Below are 12,648 nucleotides of genomic sequence, written 5' to 3'. Positions count from 1 at the left end.
ACCCTACCCAAGGTCAACACCTCCACCCTATCCCCATAAACCAGTAATCCCACCCAACACTAAGGGCAATTTTGGACACTAAGGGCAATTTATCATGGCCAATCCACTTAACCCGCACATCTTTGGACTGTGGGAGGAAACCGGATCACCCGGCGGAAACCCACGCACACACGGGGAGGATGTGCAGACTCCGGACAGACAGTGACCCAAGCCAGAATCGAACCTGGGACCCTGGAGCTGTGAAGCGATTGTGCTATCCACAATGCTACCATGCTGCGCTAATGCTCCTTCAAACCTCCAAAAGACTTCACCTTTAACAACAGAAACACATCAGGTTAAAGACATCACTATTATGAGTTTAAATCACCCAAATGATTCAGAGATAGTCTTTCCTGGCAGAGATCACAGCAGATCCAGCTCACTGCAAACACAGACACACCCAAGCTCTTTTCTTCATGCAGCTCTCAGCAGACCAGCCAAGCACTTTTCAGCTGCTCTCTCAAACTGAAACTAAAAGCAGAAGTGAGCTCAGCTCCCCCAATCCACTGACATCACTTCAGTAATATGAGCTGCTTCATTTCTTAAAGGTCCATCGCTTAAACATCCATTTCTTAAAGGTACTCTCACATGACACTCTGGAGTTTAGAAGAGTAAGAGGCAACTTGTTCCTGAGGGGTGTTGACCGGGTGGGTGTGGAGAGGATGATTCCTCTTGTGGGAGGATACAGAACTCTGGGTCACTGTTTATAAATAAGCGGTTGCCCATTTAGGACAGAGCATAGAGCATACAGTGCAGAAGGAGGCTGTGAGGAGAGGTTGAATAAACTCGGTTTGTTCTCACAGGGACGACGAAGGTTGAGGGGGCGACCTGATAGAGGTCTACAAAACTATGAGGGGCATAGACAGAGTGGATAGTCAGAGGCTTTTTCCCAGGGTAGAGGGGTCAATTACCAGGGGGCATAGGTTTAAGGTGCGAGGGGCAAGGTTTAGAGGAGATGTCCGAGGCAAGTTTTTTACACTGAGGGTAGTGGGTGCCTGGAACTCGCTGCCGGAGGAGGTGGTGGAAGCAGGGACGATAGTGACATTTAAGGGGCATCTTGACAAATACATGAGTAGGATGGGAATAGAGGGATACGGACCTCGGAGGTGTAGACGATTTTAGTTTAGACGGGCAGCATGGTTGGCACGGGCTTGGGGGGGGCTAAAGGGCCTGTTCCTGTGCTGTACTTTTCTTTGTTCTTTGTTGAGGCCATTCGGACTATCGAGTCTGCACCGACCCACTTACACCCTCACTTCCACCCTATCCCCATAACCCAATAACCCCGCCTATCCTTTTTGGTAACTGAGGGCAATTTATCATGGCCAGTCTACCTAACTTGCACGTCTTTGGACTGTGGGAGGAAATCGGAGCACCCAGAGGAAATCCATGCAGGCATGGGGAGAACGTGCAGACTCCGCACAGACAGTGACCCAGTGGGGAATGGAACCTGGGACCCTGGAGCTGTGAAGCCACAGTGCTACCCACTTGTGCTACCGTGCTGCACAGAGATGACGAAAACACTTTTCTTGCAGAAGGAAGAGTCAGTGCCACTCTCTTGCCCAGAAAGTGGCAGAAAGAGTCCTTCAATATTTCTGAGGCAGAGCTGGATAGATTCTTGATTGACAAGGAGGGAGGGGGTGAAAGGTTATTGGGAGTAGGCAGAAATGTGGGGTTGAGGTCACAATCAGGTCAGCCATGATCTTATTGAATGGCGGAGCAGACTCGAGGGGCCGAATGGCCGACTTCTGCTTCTAATTCATGTGACAAAGGCTAAATCGATTCTTTTGCAATTATATGTTTCACCGCTTGACTGGAATTGGATTAATGATTGGGCCAAGAAGTCTTTACCATTGAAATCCCAGCAATGCTGGCTATTGTTGGCTGTTCTTAATCAGTTTCTGATTAAGCCAAGCACTGTGCAATTGTGACTAAGGTGAGCAGAGGGAATTGAGGAATATGGGGATAGGTCCGGAAAGTGGAGTTAATATAAATATTACCAGCCATCCGATTGAATGATAGGGCGGGATGGACGGGCGGAATGGTCTACTGCTCTTTTGTTTGTTCTCCTGTGGCGACCTGGCCACTTGAGGGGGTGGGGGTAGAGGGGGCTGGACTCCTGGAACACATTTCCGAGCAAGGAGTTAACGACTGAAGAGGATGATGGAGAGTAAGAATTGGAGAGCGAGGTGGTAAATTCGAGGGCAATCCGCGCATCAATATTTATCGCAGTTGTTGAATGTGCGCGACTTGAATAAACCCTCTTCACAGAAATGCGGACATATTAAGTGTGTTATTCAAAAGATCAAAAGTCTGATTTCATTTCGACGCATAAATAGGGTACCCAGGTTCTTTTGTGCTCAGCAGAAATTCTTTTCCATTGTTGGTACGCTTCGCTGTCTGTGGGAAAAAAAATCGTTTACTGAAGAATGCATCGTGGAGGAGCACACTTCACCTCCTGACTGAAATCCTATTCACACCGGCTGAATGACTCAAGTCATATCTGTGAGACATGAATCAAGCTGAATAGGGCATTTATTACCATCGGATAATGGCAGCAAGAAAAGGCAAAACGAGTGGCGTTGAATGAGCCTGTCTGAGACGGGAAAGGGCTGTTCCATCAAACTCATGAGGACTCTGGTCTCTTGCCTTTGCGACCCGACGTTGACCCCGTGTAGACCGTTGTCCGAGGGAACGCCTGACTGTAGCGATTAAGAACAGGCCCTTCGGCCCCTCGAGCCTGCCGTGCCATCCAACCGGGTCCTGCCCGCCCCCTCCCGACACCCTCTGTTTCCCCCCCTTGTCAGTCAAGAATCTATTTAACGCAGCCTGGGAAATATTCAGCGACCCTGCCTCCTCAGCTCGCTGGGGGAGAGAGTTCCACAGACTCACCACTTCCTCTGGGAGAAAAAAAAAACTCTTCTCATCCCCACCTTAAATTTGAGACCCCTTATTTGTGTCCCTCTGGTTCGAGTCTCTCCCACGAGGGGAAACATCTTTTCAGCATCCACTCCGTCCCCTCAGGATCTTGTGTATTTCAGTAATATCCCCTCACGATCTTCTAAACTCCAATGGACACAGGCCCAACCTCTCCTCGTTCCAGGAATGAGGGAGCACTGCCCTGTCAGAGATGTCGTCATTTTGATCGACCATTAAATTGAGGCCCTGTGTTTGCTCAAAGAAGATCCCATGGCATGATTTTGAGGAAGGTGGGGGTGATGGGGGGAAAGAGTTCCCCTGGTTTGCCTGTCAGCATTTATCCACGACCAACATAATTTCACGAATAGAACGATTATCTAGTTATCATCGCGAGGCTGTTTGTGGGAGTTTGCTGTGCACAGATTGGCTGCTGTGTCTCCTGCACTGGAACCACGACTACGCTTCAAGGAATCACCTGTCCCAATGCCACCTTCTTTGGCCATTGTCTGCTTTTGCCTGACAACAGGCCGGTGTATCGTTAACTCAGTTGGATGGACAGCTGGTTCGTGATGCGGAGCGACGCCAGCAGCGCGGGTTCAATCCCCGTACCGGCTGAGGTGCTTCGTGAAGGCCCCGCCTTCTCGACCTTGCCCCTCGTCTGAGGTGTGGTGACGCTCGGGTTAAATCGCCACACTCAGCTCGCAAAGGGGAGGGCAGCCTTCGGTCCTCGTGCAGTGTGGAGGCATTTTCATTTATTTTACATTTTACTACTCTACTGCCCTAAAGGAGCCGTATAAATGCACGTTGTTGTTGCGCAGGATCCTTGGGTGCATCTCCTGAGAAGAAACAGCCGACATCTCAGCTTAAAAAATATATATATCTGTACGGGAGAGGGATTCAGCGTGAGCATTTGAAAGCTAACATTAACCATCAGACATACTCCAAATCGGGATTGGGGGTGAGACTAATACTGCGTATGACAGCGGAGCACCTTAAGTCTGGAACAAAAGACAAACCCTGCCAGTACTATGTTATAGTGTCATAGAATCATACACTTCAGGGGTGGGGGCGGGGACTATTCGGCTCATAGTGTCAGTGCTGTGGTATCATCATAACCGTAAGAACTACAAGGGTTTATGACATGTCTAGAATAGCCTCTAGAGGGTGCTACAGATACGCGTATATAAGGCATTGATGCTAAGCCTTGTGGGGAGAGAGGATAGTCCAGGAGTTAGCTAGAGACAGACAGAAGTATTGATAGTGTGAGTAAGAGCAGATCATAGTTTATAACAGCATTAAGATTAGTTGTAGATGAGTGTAGTTTATATGTTGACAATAAACTGCGTATTATTTAGAAGTACGTGTCAAATCCAAATTAGTAGTGTTAATAAATTTATAGCTTTGTTCAAGTTAAAGCTATTTTGTGGTCTTTGTGAACACTACGTCAACCATCCCGAATTAAGCAACACAATGAACACATGCAGGTGCTAGCTCTTTGAAAGAGCTATTTAGTCCCAGGTCGTGTGGCGCAGTGGGGTAACTGGTGGCAAATGCCCACTCGCTGCTCCATCCTTGCAGTGAAAGCATTTGAGTCTGAGGCCCAAAGGTCGCGTTGGCTCCCTACTTCTGAGCCGGAAGCTCCGGGTTCGAGTCCCGTGCCAGAACGTGAGGCCAAGTTCAGTGTGTCAGCTTGTAAATCCTTGCACGCCAATGGCTGGCGGAGGAGCGGGAGAGACTCCTGGTCAGCAGCGCTTGATGTGGAGTGGCACCCCTCAACCCTGGCGACAGACTAGCGAGCTGTTCCCATGGGGTGGTGAATTCCTTTTTCACCACCCCATTAACCTGCCCTTCTGTCTTCAGAGATCTACGGACAGGCACACCAAGGTCCCTTTCTTCCTCAGGACTTTGTGGGCACCACGGTAGCATGGTGGTTAGCATAAATGCTTCACAGCTCCAGGGTCCCAGGTTCGATTCCCGGCTGGGTCACTGTCTGTGCGGAGTCTGCACGTCCTCCCCCTGTGTGCGAGGGTTTCCTCCGGGAGCTCCGGTTTCCTCCCACAGTCCAAAGATGTGCGGGTTAGGTGGATTGGCCATGCTAAATTGCCCGTAGTGTCCTAAAAAGTAAGGTTAAGGGGGGGGGGGGGTTGTTGGGTTACGGGTATAGGGTGGATACGTGGGTTTGAGTAGGGTGATCATTGCTCGGCACAACATCGAGGGCCGAAGGGCCTGTTCTGTGCTATACTGTTCTATGTTCTATGTTCCCAGTGTGGTGCCTTTCATTGAATATTTCCTTGTCAAATTGCTCCTTCCAAAGTGCAACACCTCACACTTTTCAGGGTTAAATTCCAGCTCCCACTTTTCTGTCCATATCTCCCTGCAACCCAAGACTCTCAGCCTCAGTGTTAACCACCCAGCCAATCTTTGTGTCTTCTGCAAACTTTCTGATCCTACCCCCCACATAGTCATCTGTATTATTTATATAAATGACGAATAATAGGGGGCGTGGCACAGATCCCTGTGGTACACCACTGGACACTGGCTTCCAGTAATATTGGCCAGGACACTGTTCATGAAATGTGGGCATCATTGGCAAGGTCAGCATTTGTTGCCCATCCTTGCTTGCCCTTTACACTGAGTGGTTTGCTCAGGGGCAAGTTAATAATCAGCCTCAGTTGGTCTCGAGCAGCATTGTTAGGACCAGACCCCAATCAATGTGCAATTTGTAAAACTGTGAGTAAAGGATATTTCACCCGAGGAGTGATGACTCTGACAACAAACTTTAATGTAAACACGGTGGGGTTAATTCTCCGCCGCCTCCTGCACGTGTTTCTCGGCGCCGCACCGTCACTGCCTGCGGGATTCTCCGTTGCCGCCGCTGGCCAATGGGACTTCACATTGTAGCCGCCCCACGCCACTGGGAAATGTCCGCAATTAGCAGTACGGGACTTTTAACATCCGTGTAAGAGGGCAGGCAGGGCCTGGGGACAATGTCACACCTGAAAGGCGGCATCTCCGACAGGGCAGCAGGGTAGCATGGTGGTTAGCATAAATGCTTCACAGCTCCAGGATCCCAGGTTCGATTCCCGGCTGGGTCACTGTCTGTGCGGAGTCTGCACGTCCTCCCCGTGTGTGCGTGGGTTTCCTCCGGGTGCTCCGGTTTCCTCCCACAGTCCAAAGATGTGCGGGTTAGGTGGATTGGCCATGCTAAATTGCCCGTAGTGTCCTAAAGAGTAAGGTTAAGGGGGGGGTTGTTGGGTTATGGGTATAGGGTGGATACGTGGGTTTGAGTAGGGTGATCATTGCTCGGCACAACATCGAGGGCCGAAGGGCCTGTTCTGTGCTGTACTGTTCTATGTTCTATGTTCATAATGCCGCACTCCCTCACTACTGCACTGGGGTTGCTGGCCGTGACTGTGTGTCCGAGCTTCTGGAGTGGAACGTGAACCTTCGAATCCAGAGGCAAGAATACTGCTCACTGAGCCACATAACATCTGTGGGGCTCTTTACTCATGGTGCAAAATCTCTGCCTTTCTTTCTGATTGTAAGAACCGCCAGGGGGCTGCAGATGGTTTGATTTTTACGCAAACCTCTTTCCTCTTTCCGCAGACTGCCCCGGCATGTGGGACAATATAACCTGCTGGCCAAATGCAGATTACGGCGACGTTATATCCGTCAACTGCCCTGGATTCTTCCGTATCATTAACACCAATGACGGTAAGAGTGATCCCAATGGGGTCCACCAAAACGGAAGTAACAAGTGGCTTTTTTATATCTCGAAGAGTTCAGTCTCCTGCGCGGTATTGTGACTCCTCCTTAGTGTCCAATCCATATCTCGAGGCAAAAGATCATCAGATACATCAACCTGGAGGCGTTCTTCAAGCACAGTCGCTCAGCACCATTCCTGTCAATGGTTCCGTCACCATTTTGGACTGATTTTAAAAGCATCACATTTTTGCCCTAATACTCCACTTTTTCTATTGTTGAAAGAGGCACTTTGCACTCAACAGGTCAAATGCAACATTTCAACCAATCACAATTTGTCGGCAAGTCGATCCTGATTGGTTGAGGCCTTGTCATGGAGACAGCAACGGGGAACCAAAGACACCCCAAGCACCCGGAGTAATTCAAGAAAATGTGCACGGCTTGAACATATTCCCTTTGCTTGCAGGCAATGGGTCGCTGTGTATGTGCATTTAACCTGATGAGTGCAAGAGGAAAAGCTTCGGCAGCATGTCTCCCTCTTTAACAATATTCAACATAAGTTAACTTTTTAATCAGTACCCATTCTTGGCTATCGCTGGTAAGGGTCAGCATTTACGTCCATCCCCAGTTGCCCTTGAGAAGGTCATGGTGGGAAGCCTTCTTGACACATGGAAAGAATCCTTGGGTTGGCCCGAGGGAAAGTAAGAGTTAACCATGTTGGCGTAGAACTGGAGTCACAATAGGCCCAGAGTGGGTAAGGATTGGAGGTTCCCTTTACTACAGGGATGTTAGTCAGAGAGTTGGGGTTATTCTTTGAAGCGACAATCCCACTGTTTCACTGACATCACAGAGAGAATGTTAACCCTTGCCTTCCCCATCGTACTCGACCTGCGACAGGCTGGAGACAGAGTTAAAAATTGTAAAACCTCACATAAACAGCCTCTAATTGGTTTTAATGAGAGAGGGCAACTGACTGACTCTGGAGAGGCAGCTTCAGTTATTTCGACTTGGTAATGTCGCAGAGTTTGGCAGTCATTTTGATTTTAGGGCCTGGTTCTGCCGGATTTGGAAACCCAGCCGGTAAAAGGAGGCGAGAAGGACTGATGCATGAGGTAAACGTCTTTACAGCACTGCTTGTGGGCCAGAAGAACGAGGGTTTTTTTCCCCCGGACACTACCCACTAGTACCTATCAACAGAAATTCAAAGCCAGGCAAATGGGAATCTCCCATGGGCCAGAGAATTCTCTGTCCAGCGCACAGTCCCTCCCCCCACTCCGTTCCCTACAACCTTCGATACTGGCATTCTTGCCGGACAGCTAGCCCCCATATCTGAATATGGGCCGGGAAACAGAGGAAGAAAATTCCAATAGAGGTCCTGCCGTTAAATCCTGCAGGATCTCCGCGTTACAAGTTCCGGGATTTTGTTCCAGCCATGATTACGTAAGTGATATCTTCATCAAATCCATTCTGGCACACCCAATGCAATAATAAATAAATGTAAACACCATCCAGAGGAAATCTTCATCCACGTATTTATATAACTGCACCATCTGGTCAGATTAAATCCTCCCTTTCCCCCCCACCCCGCCCCCAGCAAATAAACAGCTTGGGCAAGGCTGAGATTTAACTTTGGCCTATCTACTGGAGCGGGAAGGTAAGTGTGACCAGGGGAGCATGGAGCAATCCCAGGCTTTCTCTGCCTTTACCAACATGGAGGCTGGCTTAATTGTGGTCCATCCACCATGTTGGATGTTTTGCCTCCAGGAAATGGGCGTGCCGCCATGGAACCTCTCGGCCTCCACCTCGATGAGTTGAAAGGTAGTTGCTTTCTGCTCCGATTTTACCACATGGCCTCACAATGAATCACTCTTCAGTTCTAGGGATCATCTACAGGAACTGTACAGATGAAGGCTGGTCAGAAACCTTCCCCCATTACTACGACGCATGCGGGGTCGATGAAAATATAACGGAGATTGATGACCAGGTAAGACCATAAGATATAGGAGCTGAAGTAGGCCATTCGGCCCATTGAGTCTGCTCCACCATTCAATGGCTGATCTGTTGTGATAATCCTTTCCTGCCTTATCCCCATAACTAGTGATTCCCTCAATGAAAATCTATCTCCGCCTTGAACATACTTAACGACCCAGCCTCTACAGCTCTCTGCGGTAAAGAATTCCACAGATTCACTGCCCTCTGAGAGAAGAAATTCCTCCTCATCTCTGTCTGAAATGGGTGACCCCTTACTCTGAGATGGTGCCCTCTGGTCCTAGACTCTCCCACAAGGGAAAACATCCTCTCAGCATCGACCCTGTCAAACCCCCTGAGAATCCGATATGTCTCAATAAGGTCGCCTCTCATTCTTCTAAACTCCAATGAGCACAGGCCCAACCTACTCAACCTCTCCTCATAAGAAAATCCCTCCATACCCGGGATCAACCTAGTGAACCTTCTCTGGACTGCCTCCAATGCCGGTATATCTTTCCTTAGATAAGGGGCCCAAAACTGTTCACAGTAATTCTGTCTGTCGCTCAGTAATCAAACAGCATCTAGTTTCTCCTTTGCAAAACCTCCTCGCCATACTCCCACCATCCCCCCCCCCCCCCCTTCTAATGGTGATACCACAGAAGGTGGCCAATCGTTCCATTTTGCCAATGTTAGCTCTCTAAGAATGGCCTCCTCCTGCTTCTATTTTCTATGTGTGTTTCTATGTCATTGGTGGCCGGCAGCACCCGCCCCCCCGCTCTGAGCCCCTCCTCCCAGATCTTGGGCCTCATTCTCTGGACTTATGGTGACTGCGGCGATGGCTTAACATTGCTGCATGGCGGTGGCTGTCCCAGAGTTTAGCACAGGGAGGGCCATGGGACCAGAGCACCAATGACGTAGAATTGAAAATTATGATGTAAATCGATAAAAAATGACCCGCAAGTAAATGGCATTGAAGCCAAATGGCATTTAAGCAGGAGACCTCTAATCATAGAAACATAGAAAATGGAAGCAGGAGGATGGCCATTCAGCCCTTCGGGCCTGCTCCACCATTCATTATGATCACAGCTGATCAAGTTCAATACCCTGATCCCATCTTCCCACCATATCCCTTGATCACTTAAGCCAAGAGCTATATCTAATTCCTTCGTGAAATTATACAAGACTCACTCACCTTACCTACTTTCTGTGGTAGCTAATTCCACAGATTCACCACTCTCTGGGTGAAGAAATTTATCCTCGCCACAGTCCTAAAAGATTTACCCCTGATCCTCAAACTATGATCCCTAGTTCTGGACTCCCCCACCATCGGGAACATTCTTCCTGAACCGACCCTGTCCAATCCAGTTAGAATCTTGACAGTTTCTATGAGGTCCCCTCTCACTCTTCTAAACTCCAATGAATAGAATTATTTTTTTATTTTAAATAATTTGTATTGAAAAATGTTGTATTTATACAACAACAACGAACCCTAATAAAATACCAACAATAACAATAATGATAACAATCATAAACTTTCACCCATCCTCAATGAACACCAAAACATATTAACAACTTAAATTAACACAATCTTAAGTTACATAACCATAGAAAAAATAGAAACAATAATAAGGAACACCCCCACCCCACCTCGCCGCCCCCCCCCCCCCCCCCCCCTCCCCCCCGGGTTGCTGCTGCTATTGACCAAGATACTATCTTTGAGCCAGGAAGTCCAGAAAAGGCTGCCATCGTTTATAGAACCCTTGTATTGATTCTCTCAGGGCAAATTTGACCCTTTCCAGTTTTATAAATCCCGCCATGTCACTGATCCAGGTCTCCACACTTGGGGGCCTCGCATCTTTCCACTGCATCAAGATCCTCCGCCGGGCTACTAATGAATAGAATTATAACCAACGTTTGACAGTAACTCTTATAACTCTTCATATGACAGTCCCACCATCCCAGGAATCAGCCTGGTAAACCTTCGCTGCACTCCCTCCATAGCAAGAACATCCTTCCTCAGATAAGGACACCAAACCTGCACACAATACTCCAGGTGTGGCCTCACCAATACCCTATATAATTGCAGTAAAACATCTCTATTCCTGTACTCAAATCCTCTCGCTATGAAGGCCAACATACCATTTGTCTTCTTTACTGTCTGCTGTACCTGAGCGCTTACTTTCAGCGACTGATGCACGAGGACACCAAGGTCTCGCTGAGTATCCACCCATCTCAATTTACACCCATTCAAATAATAGTCTGCCTCCCTATTTTAGCTACCGAAGCGGATGACCTCACATTTATCCACATTATACTGCATCTACCTTGTATTTGCCCACTCACTCAGCCTGTCCAAATCCCACTGAAGCATCTCTGCATCCTCCTCACAGCTCACCCTCCCACCCAACTTTGTATCAGCTGCAAATTTGGAGATAATACATTTAGTTTCCTCGTCCAAATCATTCATATATAATGTGAACAGTTGGGGTCCTAGCACAGATCCCTGCGGTACCCCACTAGTCATTGCCTGCCAATTTGAAAAAGACCCATTTGTTCCAACTTTTTTGCTTCCTGTCTGCTAACCTGCTTTCTATCCATCTCAAGACACCACCCACAATCTCATAAACTTTAACTTTACACAGTAATCTGCTATGTGAAACCTTGTCGAAAGCCTTCTGAAAGTCTAAATAAACCACATCCACCAGTTCTCCCCGGTCAACTCTACTAGTTACATCTTCAAAGAATTCTAGTAGATTTGTCAAGCATGATTTTCCTTTCGTAAATCCATGCTGACTTTGTCTGATTACACCACTGCTTTCCAAATACTGTGCTATGAGATCCTTGATAATAGGCTCGAGCAACTTCCCTACTCCCGATGTTAGGCTCCCTGGTCTCTAGTTCCCTGTTTTCTCTTCCTCCCTTTTTGAACAGCGGGATTATATTAGCTACCCTCCAATCTGTAGGAATCATTCCACAGTCCAAAGAATTTTGGAAAATGACTACCAATCGATCAACTATTTCTGGGGCCACTTCCTTAAGTACTCTGGGATGAAGATTATCAGGCCCTGGAGATTTGTTCGTCTTCAATTCCATTAGTTTCTCCTAAACCATTTCTTTACTAATATTAATTTCCTTCAGCTCCTCACTAAAACTTGTGTTGCTCACAACTTTCGGGACATTATTCATGTCTTCTTTTGTGAAGACAGAAACAAAGTACGAATTTAGTTCTTCAGCCATTTATTTGTTCCCTGTTATGAATTCCCCTCTTTCTGACTGCAAGCGGCTGACATGAGTTTTTTATTAATCTTTTTCTCTTTACGTACCTGAGGAAACTTTTACAGTCAGTTTTTATGTTCCAAGAGCGAACAACAAAGAACAAAGAAAGGTACAAAACAGGAACAGGCCCTTCGGCCCTCCAAGCCTACGCCGACCATGCTTCCCGTCAAAACTAAAATCTTCTACACTTCCGGGGTCCGTATCCCTCTATTTCCATCCTACTCATCCTGCTTCCACCACCTCCTCCGGCAGCGAGTTCCTTTGCACATCTCCTCTAAACTTTACCCCTCGCACCTTAAGCCTATCATCCCTAGTAATTGACTCTTCCACCCTGGGAAAAAGCTTCTGACTATCCAATTAATAACAATAATAATCTTTATTATTGTCACAAGTAGGTTTACATTAACATTGCAATGAAGTTGCTGTGAAAATCCCCTAGTCGCCACATTCCGGCGTCTGTTCGGGTACACAGAGGGAGAATTCAGAATGTCCAATTCACCTAACAGCACGTTTTTCGGGACTTGTGGGAGGAAACCGGAGCACCCGGGGGAAACCCACGCAGACACAGGAAAACGTCACACAGTGACCCAAGCCGGGAATTGAACCTGGGACTCTGGAGCCGTGAAGCAACAGTGCTACCCACTGTGCTACTGCGCCCCCCCAATTTGTCCATGACCCTCATCATTTTGCAGACTTCTATCAGGTCGCCCCTCATCCGCCGTCGTTCCAGTGAGAACAAACCAAGTT

The 12,648-nt window shown here is 47.9% G+C and overlaps 1 protein-coding gene across 9 annotated transcripts in view; it reads left to right on the top strand.

The window, feature by feature from the left end:
* adcyap1r1a (adenylate cyclase activating polypeptide 1a (pituitary) receptor type I) overlaps positions 1-12,648 on the top strand; it is a 261,127-nt gene that overhangs the window by 138,975 nt on the left and 109,504 nt on the right. For all 9 annotated transcript variants that reach the window (XM_038798557.1, XM_038798552.1, XM_038798551.1 and 6 more), the window contains 2 exons: positions 6,562-6,669; positions 8,532-8,641. In XM_038798557.1, coding sequence (XP_038654485.1) covers positions 6,562-6,669; positions 8,532-8,641 — 218 coding nt within the window. The remainder of the gene's footprint in view (positions 1-6,561; positions 6,670-8,531; positions 8,642-12,648) is intronic.

This window comes from Scyliorhinus canicula, chromosome 5 (assembly GCF_902713615.1).
Source record: "Scyliorhinus canicula chromosome 5, sScyCan1.1, whole genome shotgun sequence".
Classification (NCBI taxonomy): domain Eukaryota; kingdom Metazoa; phylum Chordata; class Chondrichthyes; order Carcharhiniformes; family Scyliorhinidae; genus Scyliorhinus; species Scyliorhinus canicula.
Note: the sequence above shows the minus strand (reverse complement) of the source record. Positions and strands in the feature narration are given on the sequence as shown.